Below are 23,222 nucleotides of genomic sequence, written 5' to 3'. Positions count from 1 at the left end.
TTGGTTATTTTTGGTCTATCTCCAGCAGCCTTATCTGAACATCAAAAACTTCTAGAGAGCAGCTGACATTATTGCTTTGAGAAAAACAAGCGCTGAGCTAGTCATTACACCTTGTTAAATATAGTGAAATAGTATCTAATGGCAGATACAGGAAAGCCATGAAAACTTGTATACCTCACCATACAATTTAAGCTAAATCTAACATCTACTCCTGTGTAATGAAGAATATGGTGGGTCTTCATTCCCAATTCCTGAGACGTAACCTCTAAAACCTTGGATTTTCCTGGACCGCCTGGGTGGCTCAGTCAATTGAGCGTCTGACTTTAGCTTCGTCTCACAGTTCATGAGTTCGAGCCCCACGTCAGGCACTGTGCTGACAGCTCGGAGCCTGGAGCCTGCTTTGGATTCTGTGTCTCCCTCTCTCTGCCCCTTTCTCACTCATTCTCTCTGTCTTTCAAAGATGAATTAATGTTAAAAAACAAAACAAAACAAAACAAACCTTGGATTTTCCCAAGATAGGAATATCTTTGTTATTCATGATGAACCCTTGGGATTACACCTAACAGTTTATGCCAATGAGGTGACTCATGGAGGGCCCCTAGTTTGTGCTAATGGGATTACTCAGGATGCGGGCTGGCCATGCCAGGAAGACCAACCATGTGATTAGAGAGTTGGGGCTTTGAGCCATAGCATATTGGAAGAGGAAGGGGCTGGAGACTGAGCCACATGGGCAGTGATTCAATGAGTCATGCCTACATAATGAAGCTTCAGTAAAAACCCTAGGCAATGAAGCTCAGCGGTCTGGGTAAGCTTCCCCGGTTGGCCATACTCTTTGTATACTGTCATCCTTAGATGCCATTAGAGCAATCCTGAGTCCTCCCACTGGCATGCTCTCTACAACACCTCACCTGATAAGATCCAAGGGCTGCTTTTTGTATATACTTCGAGGATGAGCCCACTCCCTGTACAGAAGGTACCGTTCGTTCGGGCAGCTGAGATCTTCTGACTTATGGCTGAAGTTGCACTATGAAGCAGAAGCAAACAAGGGAACATACAATCACTATGTGTTCACAAATCTGTTTAGTCAATGTGGCACTCAGACTTCACAGGCATTTGTTTATTTGAATAAGGGGCCCTCACTTACTGGAAGATCATCTAATTTTTAGTGTTTTTCAACCAATGGTATTATTAATCACTTAGGGCCATTTGAAAATGTGGGTGGGGAGGAATGCTTGGTTGTTAACAATCCTGGAGAACACCTCAGGTACCTGGTGGGAGACCCAGAGAGGCTTTATGTCCTATAAATGTGCCATTCCTAAACAGTTAAAAATTGGGCTATTCAAATGCCCAAATTGCCACAGTGCAGGAACACCTGATAATCCAGCACCCTCCTTAGATTCCCCGGGGGAACCAGGACCTTAACTAGTTAGTGCCAAGGTCAATTCTAAAACCCCAGCATCTTCGTACCCGCCCCCCCCCACCCCAATTCAGCAGTTATTCTGTGACAACACGTAGAATATAAAACACAAAGAACTTTGACATGTTACACACTTAGCTTATTCAAAGAAACAAAGATTCCTGTGTCTACATAAATTCAGTCACTCTTCCAATCTGACTCATTTTCCTTCCTCCTGTACCAGCTAAGCCTTCACATGGGTCCTGACCGCCATTCACTTCCCTTCCAAATACTACAGGACGCCATTCCTTAGCCTGGATTTGGGATCACTGCACCTAAAAGAAGCTTTTGTGGAAAAGAACTGGGCATGGGCAGATACCAACTGAATACCATTGAACTCTGGCATCCCTGATTAATATTCATGACAGCTATTTGCAAGTGTCTCCAAAGTTCATGTCATGTTATAATCACTAATTTTTCTGGGTGCAAATTTAAAACACGTGGACTGTCAGGCCGGGCTGCCATGTTGGGTCTCTTAGCCAGGAAGCTCAGAACCTTCTCCACTCAGCTTGCTGTTCTCTACACACATGTATCAAGTGGCTCTTTTGTGTCCTAGTTTATTATCATATACAGTACATTTCAATAATGTCTTCATCCACAAGAACACGTACTACACGGTAGCAATGATCAACCTCACTCTTGGCTTTCTTGGTCTTAGAGATTCAGATAAAATGATCGTGAATGTAACAAGGCAACCGTGCACTATAATATTGTATTTAATTTATTTCAATGACAGAATTTATTTAAAGAGCTTCGATAGAACATCCCTGCATTTATGGAATCATTAAGGGTCTGAAGCAGCCACATTTTAAAATTTTCATTTCATGAACGATGTTATCGGCCAGAGAAGTGCTCTTGAATTTGAGGAGCTGCTGTCATCTCCGAGCGCAGTCCTTAAAAAATGTCAACACTATGCAGTACTGCCATCACGACAAGAACTCTGACAGATGCCTTTTTAAAAGCCTTGTGATATTCCAGGGCACAGCGAGAAGATATTTCAGGGGGAAAACGTCTGTGACAGAAAATGATACACAAGAAGATCTAACACATATTTTGCTTTAAAAGAACTGAATACTTTGCTGGTTGATAATAACATCTGTCAGTAATTAGGAAAGTAGCCAACGCTTACATTGTACTTACTCTACACCAAGGATGGCTGTAACATGTGACATGGATTAATTTCATTAATCCTCATGACAACTAACCCTATTAGGTAGGTATGATTATGATCCCCATTTTACTGATGAGGACACTGAAGAACAGAGAGGCTAAATGACTTTTATAAGGTCATCCGGCTAGACAGTGGGAGAGCAAGGCCCAGAGTCCATGCTCTTAACTGCTAAACTGCACTGCTTTCCACATGAACTATGGGACAGCTATGGTTTCATTCCTTCGTTCATTCACTCACTTAAACCAAGGGCCTTCTCTTTGCCTGGGATTCAGCTGTGAACAAAACACCGTGGTTCCTGCCCTAAATGAGATTGTAGTCTTGCAATATACTATCTTCATTTTACAGAAGAAGAAATTCAAGCTCAAGAAGATTAGCCCTTCTCTCATTTCATTTTTGCCATTTGACTTACATCATGGAGAGGGAAAGCGGCTTTGTAGATCCCAGAGCTGACAAGTTTGTTAATCCCAAACTTTTTAACATTGTCTCTTACTTGATACTTGATCCGACAGAGGATGAAGTAAACCTAAAAAAAATTCCAAAATAGAATGCATGCTTTATTCTGTGTAACTAACAAACCATTTTTTACTATTGTAACTAGAATCTGTTTTCTTTGGCCGGGGGGGGGGGGGGGGCAGTTTTTAAAAACAAAAATAAACCAAGCAAACCAGACCACTAATTATTCAAACAGCAGGTTCCAAATCACTCCAAGACAGCAACTGAACTTGGTTTAGACTTACAATGCGGCTTCTGGTGGCTGGATTGAAGAAAGTATCTCTATCTTGAATATAAAAATCATTCATCCGGTTCTTCTCAAATGGGGCAGTGAAAAACTCTTGCTCTGGTTTGATGATACTTTCATCCACTTGGAGGACTTTGGTAAACCAGCTGAAATTACCAAAGGCTGAGGTCCGCGTTTTCAGATCATTGGGTTTCAGAGGCAATTTGATGTGCATTATCTCAGCATACGTACATAACACTTCCCATGGGGCATGTACTTTTACAAATACAAGCTTATCATCCAAAATCTACATTGGAAAAACAAACACACAAACCAGAAAACCAAACAATTGTTTTCATAATTTTACAACACATGGATTTTTCTTATGTTGCTGGCAGTTAAAACACAGGACACTGGGAAAAGTGGAGATAAAATAAAAACAGTCTTGCCCGCCATCATACATATTTGCCTTAAAGATAATTTCTTGGTTCAAATTATTGAGCAAGTAATTAAACACTCCTTATCATACTCCCCTCATAAAATTACTGTTTTTTAAAGTAGGATCCATGCCAATGTGGGGCTTGAACTCACGACCCTGAGATCGAGAGTCAGATGTTCTACCGACTGAGCCATCCAGGTGGTCCCCAAATTACTATTATTTTAAGTAAAGAAAAACAAACTTGTTAATTTGCCCATCATTCCATCCAAATTGATGACTAAAAAGAAAAACACTAGAATATTCATTGCAGTGTTAGTTTAATGATAATTTAAAATTTTCTAACCTATTATAAGATTCTTCAATGTATTATATATCTGTTAAATATCGTATTATGTGTTCATTAGAAAAAGATGTTGATGTAGAAATGCATTTACTACACATTAACAGGAAGAAAAGCAAATTATACAACCATGAAATAATTCCTTTTGAAAGGGAAAAATGTATATATTTTGGGTAATAAAAGAATTTAGGAGGACCACAAGGTTATTTATGGATGATTAGAATACAAAGGATTTTTATTTTTGCTATTCTTACATTTTCTAATTTTTTTGTAAATGATTGCTTTTTGTATATAAAAGAAGAAAACAATCACTTATACATGCATTCAGTATTACATTCTTTGGCTATTAAAAAAGATGTGCTGACTTTGATCAGAAACAAACACACCTTGTATAATGCAGATTTTAACAGACTCTCTGTCCCAGCCTACAACTAGGGCCTGGCTGGAGTTGCAAGTTTCAAATGCAAAAGACACGCAGGTTCCCAAGAGCAAAAGTCAGCCAAAGATTGGGAAGGGTCCAACACTTACCGATCTTGTCGCTTCTAACTGCAGGCCACCACAGATGAGGTTAGATTCATATGCTCTTCTTTTTCTCTGTCAAAAGAAATTGGAAACTATGTTAGGTCCTTTAGTTTTACCAAGGGCAGAAGAAGTCTTTTTTAAGAAAAACAAAACCAGGGGTGCCTGGGTGGCTCAGCTGGTTGAGTGCTGGACTCTTGATTTCAATTCAGGTCATGATCTCAGGGTTCGTGGAATTGAGTCTGGCATCAGTTTCTACACTGACAGCGTGGCACCTGGTAGGGATTCTCTCTTTCTCTCTCTGCCCCTCCTCAGCTTGTGCATGCATGCATGCACTCTCTCTCAAAATAAATTTACAAAGAAGAAAAAAACAAAACCAGTTTGTATCTGAGAAAGAGATCTATCTGCTCAAAATGGCACATAAGCAATGAAGGTGCTCTGGCTGTTGGTGATTTGTGGGTATTAGATTCCAAGGTGAAATGCCACAGAGTATACTTAGACTCACTTATCACTCTGGAAGGCCCTGGTTGTCTCCATGGATTTCTGGCTATTTGGGATGCATAAAAGTCTGTGGCTTCAGCACAATTCCAGAAACTTTTTTTTTTTTTTTTTTTTTTAACTTATAAGCGTTTTGGCACACAAATGGAGTTTGAGTCCCATTCACTGATGTTATTTACCAGTTAGCCCAGATCTGACATTCTAGACATATCAGACATTCAAATGGTCCAATTTCTGGATATGTATATTTCATCTCTACATGCCTTGAACAAATTCAATAAAATAACACAAACAAATTTGACAAAATTCAAAGGAATGTTTCTCTGCAAGACTGAAATGCACATGAAGATACAGTCCTCTAAATCTACAAAAGTTGGGAACTAATTCATCGATAACAGCTCCATCCACGTTACACAGCTATTTGAAAAGACGCAGAATATACTGTATTTGTTGATATTAAATTGTACCTGGCTAGGCTTTTGTCAAGCAGTGTCCTAAGCTGTAAGGAAATCATGTCGAGGTAGAGACTTGTTTAACCTTTTAAAAGAACACTTGTGAGGATGACACAGCTATACTGCTTCATGAAAGCAGGAAAATGAGTGAAGATGGGGTGAAGCATACAAACCCTGAAAGCAGACTGCCTGTGTTCAAATCCTGGTGCCATTACTTATCAGCTCCTTGACCCTTGGCAGGAAACCAACTCTCTGTGCCTCATTTTCCTCCTCTTTAGAATGGAGAAAAAAACCTCACTCTTCCTTTTGAGGGTCTCATGAGGATTGTATGATTCAAACCACTCAAAACACATATACTAGAATTAACATTTCTAGTCATCACAGAAAGTTAATTGGACCAATGCTCCCACCTAAGACAACTGAAAAAGCTAGATTAAAAAAAAAATAGATATTTCTTAGGGGTGGCTCAGCCGGTTAAGTGTCCAACTTCAGGTCATGATCTCATGGTTTGTGAGTTCGAGCCCCGTGTCAGGCTCTGTGCTGACAGCTCAGAGCCTAGAGCCTGCTTCCGATTCTGAGTCATCCTCTCTCTCTGCCTCTTCCCTGCTCATGTTGTCTCTCTCAGTCTCTCAATTAATAAACGTTAAGAAAAAATTTTAAAAATAGACATTTTTTGATTTCAGCAGTTAACAAGATAGGGGAATTAGTGCATCATGGCCTTGGTAATCCAGCAGTCAGGCGACTTTGCCCAGGGAGCACTGTTCACAACTTGCCGATTGTGAAGGGGCAGAGCAGTGGCTGAGCTGCTGTGCTATCAAAGTGCCTAGAACATGGAAAGTGGCTAATAAATAGAAAGGAGAGGGTGCTGTATGACAAAGACCAAAGGTGAAAAAAATATACCTAGTATTTGGCTAAATTTGAGTCCAAGTGGAATCCTAACATATTTTGTGGAAGTATGGAAACAGAACATTGCTTTAATTTTTACTTATTTAATAAATAGTTATACAGTACTTACAACATGGCAGAGACTGGTCTAAGGGCTTTCCAAATGTAATACTTTTAATTGCTTGTTACATTTGAGCGTGCAATGGTCACTTAGAGAAAAACCATCAAGTGCTACCAACTTCCCTAAATATGAACAAGCGACCTGACCTACCATATCCCCAGCTTCAACTTGGGAAGCTCCTTCAGACTCATCCTGCTTCTACCTAAGCAGTATTCTTCAGTCTAGATCCTAACCCACATTTTCATTCTGGCGTGGTGGTCCAGTCCTTGTACCTGACTGCACCTTTCTTTACTATTGCTTAAAAGCATTCTTCGATCCTGTAAACAATGTTCAACATAGTGCTTGCCACAGAGTATTTGCTCCATACATGCTTGTTGAAAGAACATATTCAACAAATGCTTCTTAATTCATTCTACAAACACTCCTGAGAGGCATCCTGTAAAGTACTGAAGAGTAAAAGAAGAATCTAAAATAGTTTGCTATAGGGGGACTATAGAGAAACCAGCACCCAGTGACCTAAGACCTTCCAATATGGAAGGGCTGAAACATTTCTTCATGTGTTTCGTGATACTGTGATGGGCATTTGTTGTTCTTTATGGCCACCCAACATTTCAACTCTCCCCAGAGCCCATGTCCACTAGAGTAGATAAAAACTCAGACACTCTCCTTCCTGGTCTCCTGTGAAGTTCAGCTATTTGCATACGAGATAGGCCTTGTCCATCAGACCAAGCACTCCAGACTCTCACTCTGAAGCTGGCAACACAAAGAAGCTGGGCCAAGCAGAACTCATCTTGCTGGGTATTGGGAGAGTGAATGCCGGTCCCAGAGAGAACAGAAGTAGAGGTTATGGCAGATTGTGGGCATCATTGCCGGTCAGTGCTGCTCCTGAATACCTGGTTTCCAAGCTTATTTATCTAACCCTTCAGAAGAACCTGTGAGCTCCCTAACATTCTTCAGAAGAACTCATTGTCTGCTTAAGTTAGAGCTCATTTCTGTTACTTTCTGTATCCTGACTGATACAGTAACCATAACTAGGGAAAACTTGTTAGCCTAAAACCTAAATCACTGTACAGGGGAGGGGGTGGGTATTCTGAGTAGACCAGACACTCTGACTTCTTCTCCTTCAGGGAAGATGACTCATCCTGAAGCTGTACAAAGGGCAACCCAGACTGTCTCATTAACAGGATCCATGACTGTGTCTTCTGTATCCTTTAGAAGTCAGTCAGGAAAAATTTCAGTTAGTTAGAATGTGAAGGCTCAGGCCCAAAGATATTCACTCTTGTAGACAAATGTCTTTCTAGTTAGAAGAGCAGGAGAATCCGTCAAAAGAGGGACTTCTCTGGTGACTAAATGGCTATTTTAGTAAGTGCTGGCATTACAAAATCACCTAACTGTGTTAACTGGCGTTCTTACAAATTCACAGTTACCACTACAGTTAGGTCCACTCCTTCCTGGCCCCTACTCATCCACCAGGGAGCTGTTCCAAACTTTCAAGGTAATCCTCACACTCCACACCTAACTCTAGACTTGCACACTCTGCAAGTGACCCTGCCTCCTTCTTTGCAGAGAAAATGGCAGCCACTCACGTGAACCCCTGCTAGTGTCTTCCCTTCTACCTATCAATAGCTAGCTGCCATCTCCCCTGCAGTAACAAGACTACATCCTTTTCCTATCTTCTTTTGAGCTTTCAGCAGTATCTTCTTTCTGTTTATTCTTTCCTCTTCATTGCTGTTACTCCTCAGCCAACAAACACTTTAAGCGTTTCCCATCCTTAAGAATATTAAATCCTTCCATGGCCCTACCTACTCTTCGATTACCATCCCTGCCTCTAGAGATGTGTCTTTTAATCTTGAGATCCTCAGCACTTAGAACAGACCTATAAAAAACCTGCAATAAATGCCTGATGAATGAATAAATTGAGTGGATGGTGGATCGATGGCTGCCTATTATACAGGAATGGACTGAGTTGCTACTGACTGTAGCAACTGAGCTCGCCTTTCCTGAGCCCCCGCAAAATGTTCCACGAACTTTTACTTACAATTATTATAGAGTATAACAAAGAAGAGATACAGTTTAATTCTGGAGTGTGCTAGCACAAGATAGCTCAGGGACATCCAGAGTATCAAGTGATTTCCAGATACCTTGGAGTCTGAATTATTAGATGACAAAGGGGGATGGTTTAGAGAACTGGAAATGAACCAACCTCACAGAAGGGCGGTTCTGTCATCCAACATACCAAACACAAACCACTCCTGTCTTGGTTGTATCAGCTGTATCACCATGACTGTGGTGACATGCTGAACTGCAGAAGACATGTCTCCTCCTCTATGGAATTCCTAAATTGATGCTACAACTCCTTAATGGGTTCATGGGACTCTCTCCTCTCAGATTTTACTCTACCAAATCGCCCCTTTAGCTCCTGCCAATTTGGTTTTCCATTTGGAAAATAATGGCATAATGGTTAGATGCAGAGTCAAAATTCAAACCCAGATTCTGTGACATTGGACAAATAACCTAAATCATACCAGTATCAGTGGCTTCATTTCAAAAATTGGACAAGAAATAGCTTTATCTCATGTTTCTTTAAGGATTGAATATGATCATGAGTAAACAGTCCTCAGCATCATGCTTGACCCATAATAAACCTTATAGACATGTTAGCCATATCCTCTTTTTCTGCCTTTAAATTTGTTCAACTTCCCTTATTTCATTAAATAAATAAATAAATAATAAAACTCTCTTTCCCCTGCAGGCTTTAGAGGTCCATCTCTCTTTTTTAATGCCTAATATCTAAACAAAACTAGTTAACCTCAATCCACTTGGCCTCCACACTGTGTGCACCAGTGACCCTCTAATCCTCCAGTGGGTCGCCAATAACATTGTTTTACTGGAACTCCAAGAAATGGACCTTAATGTTGAATTACTCAGCCCTCTTCTTGACTCTCCTGTATTGCTTGGTCATCCGGTCCTCAGACTACCTTTTCTGATATCTGGTGAATGTGTATATGTGTGCGCGCGCGAGAGAGAGAGAGAGAGGGGGAGAATGTCCTCTTCACTCTCTGAAAGTTGTGAATACATCTTTACACCTCCTTGCTTTTCCCTCATTTCTGTGTATAATAAGGGAGGTCACTGATAAGAGTATACAGCACATGTGAATATTATAGATGCAGAAAACCTTAGAAATACTTTTCTTCAGTCTCATTTTAATGGCTTGGTAATATTCTCTTGGAGAGATGTACTGTAATTTATTTAACAAATCTCAAATTGGTGGATATTTAGGTTGTTCCTAATTTTCACTATTATGAAAATCACTGTAGAACAGTCTTTGTGCATCCATTATTATTTCCTTGGGATAAAGTCCTAGAAGCAGAATTGTTAAATCAAAGAACGCATGCAATTTTAAGTTCTTTAATATGTATTGCCATACTGCCCTCCAGAAAGGTTGTACTAATTTATCCTATTTTAGTTTTTATCTAGTTCTTTACAAAGAACTCCTGAGATATTTACCTGATTTCTCTCAAGATAATTGGTAGACCTTGGAGTTGGTTTATAATGCCCTCTATTTTACCACTCACTATAAATACTTAAACAGCTGAATCAAGGATAGGACATTTTTATTTGCTTAAACATGTTAATCTATCACCTTGGAGTTACTTTAATAAGACAGTTCTTGTTATTTTCCTTTGGCAAGGCAATTCACAAAGAACTAGTGGAATATTTTAAAAATTGATCAAACCAGTTTTCTGGGTTTGTCAGGTAGCTAAAGTAAATTAGCATATGCACAGTATTTGTCAAACGGGCACATATCAGGAAAAGACTACTTAAGATTGCTTACATCTGTTTAATATAAAATCATCATCTTTGCTTCTCCATAGAATTCACACTTAGATAAGTAACAGCATTCTTGACATTTAAAAAAAATTAAGGTAGCGCTGTCCTCCATGTTAAAATGAAAGAAAGTTAATATTGCATACTGCCTGACATGGCCATTGTCCAATAAATACTTGTTGAAAAAGTGAAATATAAGGTCACACAATTTCTAACAAAAAGTGATCTATGTGCCTTGTTGGAAAGCCTTACATATGTGAACCTCAACTATGTGCCATGCTCTATAGTCTACGGTTTGTATTTAGCAGCACAAAATAACCAAACTAGACTCTTTTGGCTCTGAAAAATGCCCAGTCATACTTCAGACTGTGCGATAAATTCTTCTGTCTCTAGGGGAACAAACTCAGCGGCATTGTAACCTGGATCTTTTTTTTTTTTTTTTAACCTACTTCTAGTAAAGCCAAAATGACTGTAATCATTGAGGATCTGTGTACATCATGAAAAAGATGGATGTGATTCTATTACTATTGGTGGAGAATGATGCTGGGGGATAAGAACCTCTATTCCACCCCAGAAACTGGAATTTTATTCGTATCTCTTTTGAGAGGTTAATACAGCTGTCAGAGAAATGAAGAATAAAAGCAATCAAAATCACAAAGGACAGACGGGCATAATTAAGGAAGCTTTCTGTCCCTAAGCACCTTAGATTACACATCTCATTTGGCTTAATAAAGTCATTGTGGGGAAGACTGGCTTGTGAATTACACAGCAATAATACTGATTGTAAACACCAATCTACTATTTTCTTTATGTCACCCAGCTTTTTCAGGATAAAAAAATAGGGGTTGTAATGCCTACAAAGTGAAATTACTGAACACACTGTAATGATAATAAAGCGCAAATCAGTTGGGATTAATGAAACACATGCATAGATTAATTTCACATATTCTTACAGCTTTGTTAGGCAAAGTACTGATGATGCTGTCAGAGTATTTTTCAACTTGCCAATCTTGGTTAAGCCTACAAAGATGAATGAGGAATAAGTTAAAGGTACTTAATTTGTACAAAAAAAATTACTGTCTAATTACTCTAAACGCTATTTATTAGTTATATATCATGTGCTCAAGGTTTGGTAAGTGGAATAAATTATTTAATTGGAATTTAATTTAAGTTCACATGTTGGTGATAAAATATTTAATGTGAGTGGACTGATCTGATGAGGAATTTACTCAAGTAGGTAGTGTGTATTCTCTAGGGGACAGAAAAAAGATGAGCATTCTAAATAATAAGCATGGAATAGAAGCAAATATTTAGCTGAAATTCACTTCAAATTTTCTTTATAAATTAACATTTTAGGTGTAATTATAAAAGACAAATGCTCTTTGTGGGTAACTTAGAAAACAGAAATTTTCTGAGAAGGGGAAAACTATCATCTAATAACATCTCACTGCTGAGATAACTACTGTAAACATTTTAGTGCAAGGTTTTCCAAATGTACTTACTTATACAAACAACTTGGAGCACTGGCTTCAAATGCAGATTTTTTGGGCTCTTCTCCTGGAGATTCTGACTCAGTAGGTACACAATGCTGTCTGAACAATCTACTTTGAAGGAGCAAAACAAGTGCCTCTTCTCAGACAAAATTAAGAAACACTGCTTTTAAAACACGCCTTCTCTATGTATATACAGCAGCTATTCTTCTGTGATGATTTAGCCCTTTCAAGACTAATCCTTACGAAAATTCAGCATAGTTCTTTTTCCCCATCTTATACCTTTTAAAAAGTGAGACACATGTGTATGTTTGGGACAGGGCAAATGACAGCTTCTTCCTTCAAACCTAAGGCCAGATCTCAGAAGGACCAGGCAGGGAAAGGAAAGGATTTTCTGTTCTCCACATCTTTGTGAGATGAAATGGAAGAATCAGGTTTTACTTATTAGGATTTCAGGGTCCTTTTTGTTTGTCTGTTCTAAGGACAGTCTGGGCCCAAGGACACTTCCCATTTTGGGAATAAGAAGATTTGGGTTCATTGCTCTTACGCTGAGTACTCAAAAATAAAACCAAACACGCTTATACCAGGCGACATATTTTGTAGCTGTGATGTGAAACTGCTGATTCTAGTTTACTTTATTCCTTTTAACCTGCAATCCTAGTATAAGCAAGGAGGGTGTAAAGAAAGGAGATAAAAATATAAAGGGCTCCCTACCTTAGTCTAAAATGCTAACGAGTTGAAGCCAAACCTGATTTTGCTCCCTACAATAGAAGAGAGGACACTTACCAAAAGTTATCTGGGAAGGTAAAACCAGCCAACAATGGTTACCCATCATTTCTTCTTAACCTATCCTAAGATGAGCCTCAGGTTTCCAATTCATGGACTATCTGCGGTGAACATGTCATTTCCAGGAATTATTTTATACTGTTCTGATTCTTCATAATCCCCTTCTGCCATCCCTTTGGTTCTTCAATTTGGAGAAGATAGGCCAATGTTAAGTCTAGTCAATCATGGCTTCCCTTTTACGGGGCTCCATGGAATAAATTTCTTTCTGGGAGATTATCAAAACATTATGTTTCTTTTGGACAGTTTTATTTTTATTGTGTTAAGACATTAGACTATATTATTAATAACATCTCCCATTTTCTTTGGCTACTAGGAAACTCAGAGGCAAATTTATAGCTCAACACTAACTTCTGAACAGGACCTATGGTTACTTAAAAAGTCACTTTATTACTCTGACACCTGGCTTCATTTTATTTTCTTGGACTTTACATTTGTCACTCTGTGTTTCTCATCTAATTACTTTTCATTCTTGATATTATTTCTGTAAGTGACCTCAAACACTTTATAACAAATTATAAATAAACTATGTTAATGTAATATTAGCCTAAGTAAGGAGCTAATAACTGGGAAAACCATACATTGCGAGCTGAAGTCAATAATAAATGATTTTTGAGTTATTTATACTGTTATCATCTATTGGCCACAAATGACCATATATTTAATGCACATAAGACTTAATGAGGAGTCAAGCCATGTGATCCCTCAATAGATACAAAAGAAAGCATTTGATAAAATTTAAAATCCAGTTATAAAACTCCTAGCAATCTAGGACTAGAAGGCGACTCCTTTAACTTTTTTGAAGGAAAACTGCCAAAATTTGATAGCAGTTGTGATATTTAATGGGGGAAACTTTAGAAACATTCCCATTAAAATCAGGAACCCTATAATAGTGACTACTATGTGTTCCTGGTTTTATTCAAGAGGTCTTAGCCATTGCACCTAGACAAGGAAAGGAAAGAAGTATAAAGATGGCAAAGGTAGAGCAAAACTCTCATCATTCATAGATAATGTGGTCTTTTTCACTTAAAAGATCCATTGCAAATTATTAGAACTAAAGAGAGTTTATCAAGTTTTCTTGGTAGAACTTATGAAAACCAATGGACTTTATACACAATAAATCACAAACCACAATTTAAAGTGCTTCTGACAATAACAACAAAATTTTAAAATAAAAATAGTTAAGGAGTGCCTGGGTGGTTCAGTAGGTTAAGCGTCTGACTTCAGCACAGGTCATGATCTCATGGTTCGTGGGTTTGAGCCCCGCATCAGGCTTTGTGCTGACAGCTCAGAGCCTGGAGCCTGCTTCAGATTCTGGGTCTCCCTCTCTCTCTGCCCCTCTCCCACTCATCCTCTGTCTGCAGAAATAAACATTACATTTTTTTAAAAAAAGAATAGTAAAAATGTACAAGATCAGGGAAAGATAAATACCATACGATTTCATTCATATGTGGAACTTAAAAAACAAGACAAATGATCATAGGGGCAAAAAGAGAGAGACAAACCAAGAAACAGACTCTTAACTACAGAGAACAAACTGATGGTTACCAGAGGGGAGGAGAGTGGGATGGGTTAAATAGGTGATGGGGATTAAGGATTATAATTATTGTGATGAGCACCAGGTGTGGCATCTAAGTCTTGAATCACTAAATTGTACACCTGAAATTAAAAATAAAAATGGACAAGATCTTCATGGACACTGTTATAAAAGTTTACTAAAAAATATAAGACCTCAGGGGTGCCTGGGTGGCTCAGTCGGTTAAGCGTCCGACTTCAGCTCAGGTCATGATCTCACTGTTTGTGACTTTGAGCTCCGCGTCGGGCTCTGACAGCTCAGAGCCTGGAGCCTGCTTCAGATTCTGTGTCTCCCACTCTCTCTCTCTGCTTCTCTCCAGCTAATGTTCTGTCTCTCTCTCTCAAAAATAAATAAACATTAAAAAAAAAAAAAAACTTAAAAAAATATATAAAACCTCAGTAAATGGAGAGATATAATGTGTTCACTGTAGTAGAACTTTTTGATGAACTTTGAAACATGTCCAAAGAGATCTCTTCCGGCTTCTAGGCAAACATTTCCAGCCTCATGATAACTCATCTAAAACAATGGATAACAGTTTTAAAAAGCTCACAGGATCTGGAACCAATTAGTTAGCTGTCTCACATTATTTGAAAGTTTGGATACAATTTAGTTCGATTGCTCATTTCTCAAAAACCTCACATTCTATGGCGTCCACCGGCCAGATTCTTCTGCTGCATACTAAAGAATTCTTAAAGTCAGATATGAAATACAAATTTACATTTCCATACAAAAATTCTCATCTAACTTCAAGGAAATGAATTTTCTGTTAACTTTTAGGAATGGCTTGTGCAGATAAAAAATTAAATGAATAAAACACTTAGTCAGGATTGCTTATATGGTCTTTATGCTACCTAGACCCCTCCACCCTCTTTACCATCCCCTGAATTCTACCTTTACTTGGTCATAAACTCATATGTTGGAAGGGAGGTCAAGGGTCATATGAAACACAATTCAAAATAGATCGATTCTGCTACTTGTTCGCAGTTCTAGCAAAAGGAAGTGGAAGAAGCATTGCTAACAAAACTAAGCAGAAGGCGTTGGAGAAAAATATAGAAACTTGTTTTATTTAGAACATCTCTGCTCTTCATAATGTACATGGAACATATTTAGATATCACTAATCATGTACTATGCCACACGCTGCTGGCTACCTACTGAACAGTCAGTCACTTCCCCCTTCTTCACTGCTAAGAAAAGCCTGATGGTTTTCCAGGTATTGGGTGATCAGGCAATTTAAAAGATGAAAGGCTAATCTTCATGTGTCTGTGGTAATGATGGGAAGAAGTAATTCCATTGTCTTGCCAACAAGAAGTTTTGGAACAGACTGTGACAGACCATGAACTGTGAAGGCAAGTCTGCTTAGGGCCCTTCTAGGGGAGTTTTCTTCCCCCTTAAAAAAGGGCATTCCCTCTTCTCACCTCCAGATGCCTTGAGTACAAGAGCCATCTTGTAACCAAGTGAAGTCAGTTTAAGAACAGAAACATAATGAGGCTGGCAGGGCAAAGGATGTTATGAGTTCAATTCCTGACGACCTCTTTAAGTCAATAAATTATCCAACCCAGAAATGGTTTTACCTCTAGGCTACACTTTTTTTTTTTTAAGAGAGAGAACACACATGCACATGGGGAATGGGCAGCGGGAGAGGGAGAGAGAGAATCCTAAGTGGGCTCCATGCTCTGTCTTAAAGCCTGACTTGGGCCTTGATTTCATGACAGTGAGATCATGACCTGAGCTGAAATCAAGATTCAGATGCTTAACTGACTGAGCTGCCCAGGTGCCCAGATGCTTTTATGGAGGGCTATTTCTTAAGTGAGAAAATTATTTCCTTTAGCATTTAAGACATTTTGAGTTCTTGCAGAAAAACAAAAAACAAAAATAAAAACCATTCAAACTGACTCAGTGCCCAGGATAGTGTAGGCTAAATGGGCATGCATTATTGAAACAACTTATAATCATTCCCCATGCCTAATCTAAATGATTAACACTTTTTATCTTATTTAAAAATATTTTTAATGTTTATTTATTTTTGAGAGAGAGACAGAGACAGAGTGCAAGCAGGAAAGAGATGGTAGAAAGAGAGACACAGAATCTGAAGCAGGATCCAGGCTCTGAGCTGTCAGAGCAGAGCCCTACATGGGGCTCGAACTCACAAACCATGAGATCATGACCTGAGCCAAAGTCAGGCGCTTCACCCACTGAGCCACCCAAGGTGCCCTGATTTGTACTTTTTAAAGGAAGGTGTGAAGTTCCTGAGGTATTTTCACTAATATAAAGGGACAAAGTGACATGCTATTTGGAGATTTAGCTAGAAAAAATATTTTCTCTTCTGTTCATGGGAAGATGTAGCCTTTTACTCCTCTATGTTTTGTGGCCCTATTACTTCTTTCTCCATTTCTAGAAAAGTATTTAACAATACTCTTTAGATCAGCCACTGACAAAGTCAACCTTGGTGTTGCTTTAGGAAATCAGTATGATTTACACATAATTTTTTTTTTTCTCTCAAAGAAAACAGGATTTTGGAATTGCCTTTCCTTGGTGGAGTCCTAAATCCTGAATAAGGCCTGACAGAGGGTATGATAGAACTCACAAATGTGTTTCTGATTAATAAAAATGTGATTCCAAAGCTGAGCTTTAAATTCTGGTGGAGTCTAAGGAATATGTACAAACACGGTCTCAAAGCACTTCAAAGCACGGGTTAGAAAAACCAACATCATGGTACATCTATCCATGAGTTCAGAGACTGCCAAACTAATGACTTTTTTTCTCCTGATTTATGAGAGTTACCCTGGGACCTATTTCTGGGTAAAGCAAATGCAGCACTTATTAATAATGTAAGCAGCTCTAGGGCCCCTTCACCATGGCAGTGAAGCTCTTGTCTAAAACCAGAACTGTTTCCTTTACACTTTAATGGATTAGATTTGTTTAACTTACTTTACATAGTGCTTAGTGCAGTTCCACTGGCATAGGGGTGCTTAATGAATATTTGATGACGGTGACTATGACTGCACACAATATATCTTAGTGTCCACAGGAAAATGATAAAACACTCTAAGCTACATTCCTCTAGTGATGAAATCATATAATACCAAAAGAGGAGTCATGCCTTTTCATGCTAGCACACTGTTTTAAGAAAGCCGGAAATAAGAGTAAGGGCATAGGAATTACTATTATCTAATATGATTTAATATGTGCTAACAATTTATATCACATTTCTACATAATATTTTACTTAATCCTTACCATAAGCCTATGGACTAGGTATTGGAATTCCCATTCCCTGAATCTAAGTTGCCATTAGTGTGTGATGAACCAATATTTTACATATCCATAAGAAAAATTCAGCCAATGAAATTATGATATGCCATTTGTAAGACATACCCTGATTTTAAAAGATGTCAAAATGTAAAAATAATATGCATCTCAAAAATGATAATGAATATGATACTGACCAGAAAATTCATTCAAGTCATATAGCCAGTTAATAGGTATGGCCAAGACTAGCCTGCTGCCCACCAAAGATTCATGTTCCACTTCTACAATGTGGAGTTCCTACAGAGAAATGGCTGTCCAGCCAGAAAATACATTTTCCATTTTCCAGAGTTCGGACCAATAGCATGTAGCAAAATTGACGTCATTTCCAGGCCAAAGTGGTAACGAAGCACATCCTCTCCATCCTCTCTCTTAAATTATTATTTATGTTGATTCCTAGGATGATTTTAGAAACTACCTGTTGAATATGGCAAAGCTTCTGTGTCAGCCTGGGTCCCTGAATGACTGCAAGGGACCAAGCCTTACCCGTACCCCTAAACCCATATTGCCAAACAGGGATGCTACATCTGATTTGACGTGAGAAATAAGTAAACTTTTATTATGTTAAGACATTGTAATTCAGAACTAGTTTATCATATCAGCTAGAATTACTCCAAATAATTGGAGTGGCAGAATTAGAATGTGAATGTTAAGTTCCAGTGCCTGCGTTTACTCTGTGATACCATGTGAATGCAAAACACGAAACTTACCCCTTCCAAAATAAACACACGAAAACAGGCATGATTGCTTCGTTTTAAGCAGGTTTCATCAGCTGGTTTGAAATAATGAGCAGAAATCAATAGACTTAAGAATGATGTATTTCAGAGAGAAAGTCCAGAGAGAATAATTTAAGCTCTGTATATGAATACCATAGATGTGAGAAAAACAAACAAAGAATGAGGGAGTTGTTTTCAAAGTGGGGAAAAGTGACCTATGTATGCTCTCTTCTTTTTGTCCTGTTTCAGCTTAATACAGTTTGGGTTCAGGTAAAGGAGATCCAGGTATGTTATAAGCCTAGGCTACTAAATGGTTTAATATCTCAAGATAAAAATAGTCTTGTTACTTAAGAAAACTTGAAGAAGAGGAAAGGGAAGGAGGAGCAGCTTGAATGGCAACGGATGAAAAGGAAGAAAAAGGAAGTGATAGAAAATGGAAGAGGTGACTAGCACAGGTTCTAAATTCAAGACAAGAATTTGAACCATGGCTCCACTATTTGTTGGTGACCTTGGGCAATCATTGTAACCTAAGGGTCAACTCGGTCATCTACAATGGTACGATAACAGAAGGCACCTCGTAGGTTATGTAAAAATTAAGTGAGACAATGCATGCAAAAGGCACCCAGCATCCATGAGTGAGAGCACACTGAAGGCTAGTGGTTACTACACTGGCTGTCATCACTAATCATCAGCGTCCCTTCCCAACCTAGTTGCAAATAGCCAAGTATGATTTTAATGTAAATCTCTTCTACAGATAGAAAATCCAATTCCTTGGAATAAAGTCTGCCTTTGGCTGTGAAACCAACTGAGGTTAAGAGCCTGAGGAAGTTTCTGCTTCAAATTAAAAAATATATATATCCGTTAACATGCCTTGAGGGAATGATGAGCAGAGAAAATATGAAAGTATGTTTGGTATATCATATTTCAAATACCGGTTTCACTTTATTGCTTACATAAAAATAGCACTTTTTTTTTCATTTCACGATATTATAAGAAATAAAACGGAAAATAGCACACACAAAAAACTTACCCTTTGTTTTTCATTTGAACCCTTTTTATTGGTTTCTTTTCTACTTTCATCTTCATACACTAGAACAAAGTCGATTCTTCGCTGACCGTCATTAAAAAAGAGGGAGTCGGGTTTTCCATTAAATTCTTCCTGTGTAGGAAAACAAATTTTAATATAATTTTTTCAAAGTGTCAATTATAAGTGTTTATTTTCTAGCTTTAATAGATACATCATCGTGCTTACTGAGAAAAAGAAATGCACTGCTAGTTACTTAACTAAGAGGTCGCGGTCACCATGATCTTTGCGAGCACAGTTTGTTCTGGGTGAAAGAAGTCCTTGAATTAAGCAGTTTATGATTATTCTACAAACACATGGGGAACTATCAGTATTATGTATGTAAACACAATCATCTCAGAATTATTCCCTCCTCGAACAGCAAAGGAGAATGTTTGCAAATAAACACAATAACCAGAGGTGCCTATCTGAAGTATGGAGGTTCATTTAGCAAGAAGAAAAATCTAAGACAAAGCACTATTTATGAAAATCCCATCCTTCCTAAGCCATATTTTCATGGCTTCTCTCTGGACCTCACCACTTTAGGAAGGTACCACTTTATAACCCTAAACATATGCCAGATGATGCATAAACACATTTTGTGTTTTGATAAACACAAAAGCTACAATGGTTGTTGGTATATGTTCCTGAATCCACAGAAGATACCCCTTCACTCCTACCAAACAAAACAAATAAATGACCCTGGTAGCAACGATAAATAAATAAGCCTTTAGTTCAGAGCATAAAAGCTTTATGGCTTAAAAACAAAGAAATAATGGCAGAACTTGGACCTACTAGAGTCGAACAACTTTTATTACCATGTGGATTTGGATAGAATTATTTTAATTTGCTCTAAGCAAAGACTTGGGTTTGTGTTTCTCACACAGCTTGTCAGGATGCTCATGTGAATTTTGTTGCTGTTGTTTAAGAATCAGACTACTTTTTAACTGATAGGTAATATTTAAAAATTTTTAACTTCTTTCTCCATTAAAAACTCATGGGGAGATTGCATTTTGCAGTCCTTTGGTGGAAACACTTAATCATTAGATGCGATTAATTCTTCTCTGCATTTACCATCAATTAATAAAAAAAATCACCTAATTTTACCAGCACTCCTTCCTCCTTTACTTCACACTTTTGAAAAGACAGATCTTTTGCTGAGGGTATACAGCCTGATACTTGTCATTCCTGTCTTTTCCACCATGGAGTGGGGGCAGGTTTCTTGCTAGTATTCAAAACGTATCCCATTTAGCAGGTTCCTTCACCTGTGGAGTGCATGCTGCTGGCCTAACTCAGAACACCCCCCATCACAGTGCCGTTTAACCAAGGATTCCAATCACAAATTAACACCCATAAACTTGAAGAGTATTTAAAGCTATACAAAAATGCTAAGCCCTGTCTTTTTCAATTCAGCCACAAAGTCCTTCAGGCTCCTTCCATTTCTCTTTTTTTTTTTTTTTTTTTTTTTTTTTTTTTAATTTTTTAAATGTTTATTCTTGAGGGAGAGAGACAGAGTATGAGTGTGGAAGGGGCAGAGAGAGAAGGAAACACAGACTCCGTAGCAGGCTCCAGGCTCTGAGCTGTCAGTACAGAGTATGATGCAAGGCTCAAACCCACAAGCCGTGAGATCATGACCTGAGCTGAAGTCGGACGCTTAACTGACAGAGCCACCCAGGTGCCCCGATTTCTCTTCCTTTCAATGAGGATGTTACTATTGGTGACAATCAGGGCAGTTGCTAGAGGAAACTTTTACACAGAAGGGGGAAAAAATGAAAAATTTCCTTGCAGTGACAAAGGGGGAGGTGAACTGGGGTGGAATTTAGTCATGAAAACCTGGTCATCATTACAGATGTCTGAAAAGTATACAAAAGCCACTTGTTCTCTGTAGCCCACATTCTGTTGCCTTCGGTGGCATCCAGCAGGACTCATCGAAGGTCTGAAGGAGGAGATCTGGAATAAGACCCACATCTGCACGAGGCTCTGGGCACTCTCCCTTGCATGGCCCTTGCTCAGCCACACAGGCTGGCTGGCAGCTCCAGGATAGTCTGGTCTGCGTGCATGTCTTTCCTGTGTGACAGAAGACCCTGGTCCTTTATTTGGAGGAAAGCCTCAATGACCTGGCAACAGCTGTCTGTGTGAAATAACTAGGTCAAACTCTGATATGGTTTTACTGGAATGCAATGCTAGGGAAAAGGGCACCAGGTTTGTGCTGCTGTGAAATCCAGGTTTCCCATCGCTTGGCAGAAGGCTCTGCTAGGCAACTGGGAGAAAGGGAGAAACTCAGTGTAGGGTTGGAAAGAATACATAACAAAAAAGAAATCTGGCCTGGTCTGAATTTTAAAAGACTGACTTATAAACAAAACTTTTTTTTTTTTTTTTTTTTTTTTTTACGGATGGATTTTTCAGTAATAATTCTACTCCAGGCCTAACTCACCCATCAGGACACTGAAATAATAGAGAACTAAAAAGTAATTCCTTTCCTACAGTTTTGCTTTATATGAAGTAAAATTTTAATAGTCTCTCATGATAAATACTGATACACTTCTTTAAATGACTGATTATTCAGTGATGAAATATTCAAGTCCTGACCTCTATGCCTTTCTTGGTACCTACTCAAAACCTTATCTTTACTGTTTTCTACCAAGTCAAATGGCATCAAGATGAAATACAAAAACTTTGAAACCAGACGTTTTTCCAAAGAAGACATACAGATGGCTAACAGACACACGAAAAGATGTTCAACATGACTTATCATCAGGGACATACAAAGCAAAACTATAATGACACACCACTTCACGCCTATCAGAATGGCTAAAATTAACAACACATGAAACAACAAGTGCTGGTGAGGCTGCAGAAAAAGGGGAACCCTCTTTCAGTGTTGTTGGGAATGCAAACTGATGCAGTCACCCTGGAAAACAGTATAGAGGTTCCTCAAACTGTTAAAAATAGAACTACCCTAGGATCCAGCAATTGTACTACTAGGGAGGTATTAACCCAAAGGATACAAAAATACTGATTCGAAGGGATACATGCCCCCCGATGTTTACAGCAGCATTATCAACAAGAGCCAAATTATGGAAAGAGTCCAAATGTCCATCAAATGATGAATGGATAAAGAAGATGTGATACACACACACACACACACACACACACACAATGGAATATTACTCAGCCATCAAAAAGAATGAAATCTTGTCATTTGCAATGACGTGGATGGAGCTAGAGAGTACTATACTAAGTGAAATAAGTCAGAGAAATACCGTATGATTTCACTCATACATGGAATTTAAACAAAACAGACGAACATAGGGGAAAACAAAAAGAGAGAGAGAGGCAAGCCAGAAAATAGACTCTTAACTAAAGAGAACAAACTGAGGGTTACTGGAGGGGATGTGGGGGGGGGGGGAATGGTAATAAGGAGGGCGCTTGTTGTGATGAGCACCACACATTGTAAGTGATGAATCACTAAATTCTACACCTGGAACTAATATTATACTGTGTTAACTAACTGGAATTTAAATAAAAACTTGGAAAAACAAAAACAAAAATACCCTGAAGGCCAATCTTTCCTGTTCAGCAGCTTAAGTTTAAAAACACTTGAAGAGAGGTTGAAAATTTATCAGGTAAAATTATTTTAGAGATCATGGCTTCTGTATGGTTACTGACTTCCCCACTAGGACGACCCCACTAGGGTGTTAGGCAAATGTCTCAAACGTCGAGGAAGTAAACAGTCTCTAGCTGTTAATACGTCTTTCTGGAAAAATATCAACTAAAAATCCAATTACAGTTTGGAGTCT

The 23,222-nt window shown here is 38.6% G+C and overlaps 1 protein-coding gene across 2 annotated transcripts in view; it reads right to left on the bottom strand.

Annotated features, from left to right (window-relative positions):
- ANO6 (anoctamin 6) overlaps positions 1-23,222 on the bottom strand; it is a 194,031-nt gene that overhangs the window by 62,695 nt on the left and 108,114 nt on the right. For both annotated transcript variants that reach the window (XM_042992140.1, XM_042992141.1), the window contains 5 exons: positions 19,390-19,518; positions 4,653-4,718; positions 3,365-3,652; positions 3,037-3,150; positions 909-1,024 (listed from right to left, as the gene is read on the bottom strand). In XM_042992140.1, the coding sequence (XP_042848074.1) occupies positions 909-1,024; positions 3,037-3,150; positions 3,365-3,652; positions 4,653-4,718; positions 19,390-19,518 (713 nt within the window). The remainder of the gene's footprint in view (positions 1-908; positions 1,025-3,036; positions 3,151-3,364; positions 3,653-4,652; positions 4,719-19,389; positions 19,519-23,222) is intronic.

This window comes from Panthera tigris, chromosome B4 (assembly GCF_018350195.1).
Source record: "Panthera tigris isolate Pti1 chromosome B4, P.tigris_Pti1_mat1.1, whole genome shotgun sequence".
Taxonomy (NCBI): Eukaryota; Metazoa; Chordata; class Mammalia; order Carnivora; family Felidae; genus Panthera; species Panthera tigris.
This window is presented reverse-complemented; position numbering and strand designations above follow the sequence as displayed.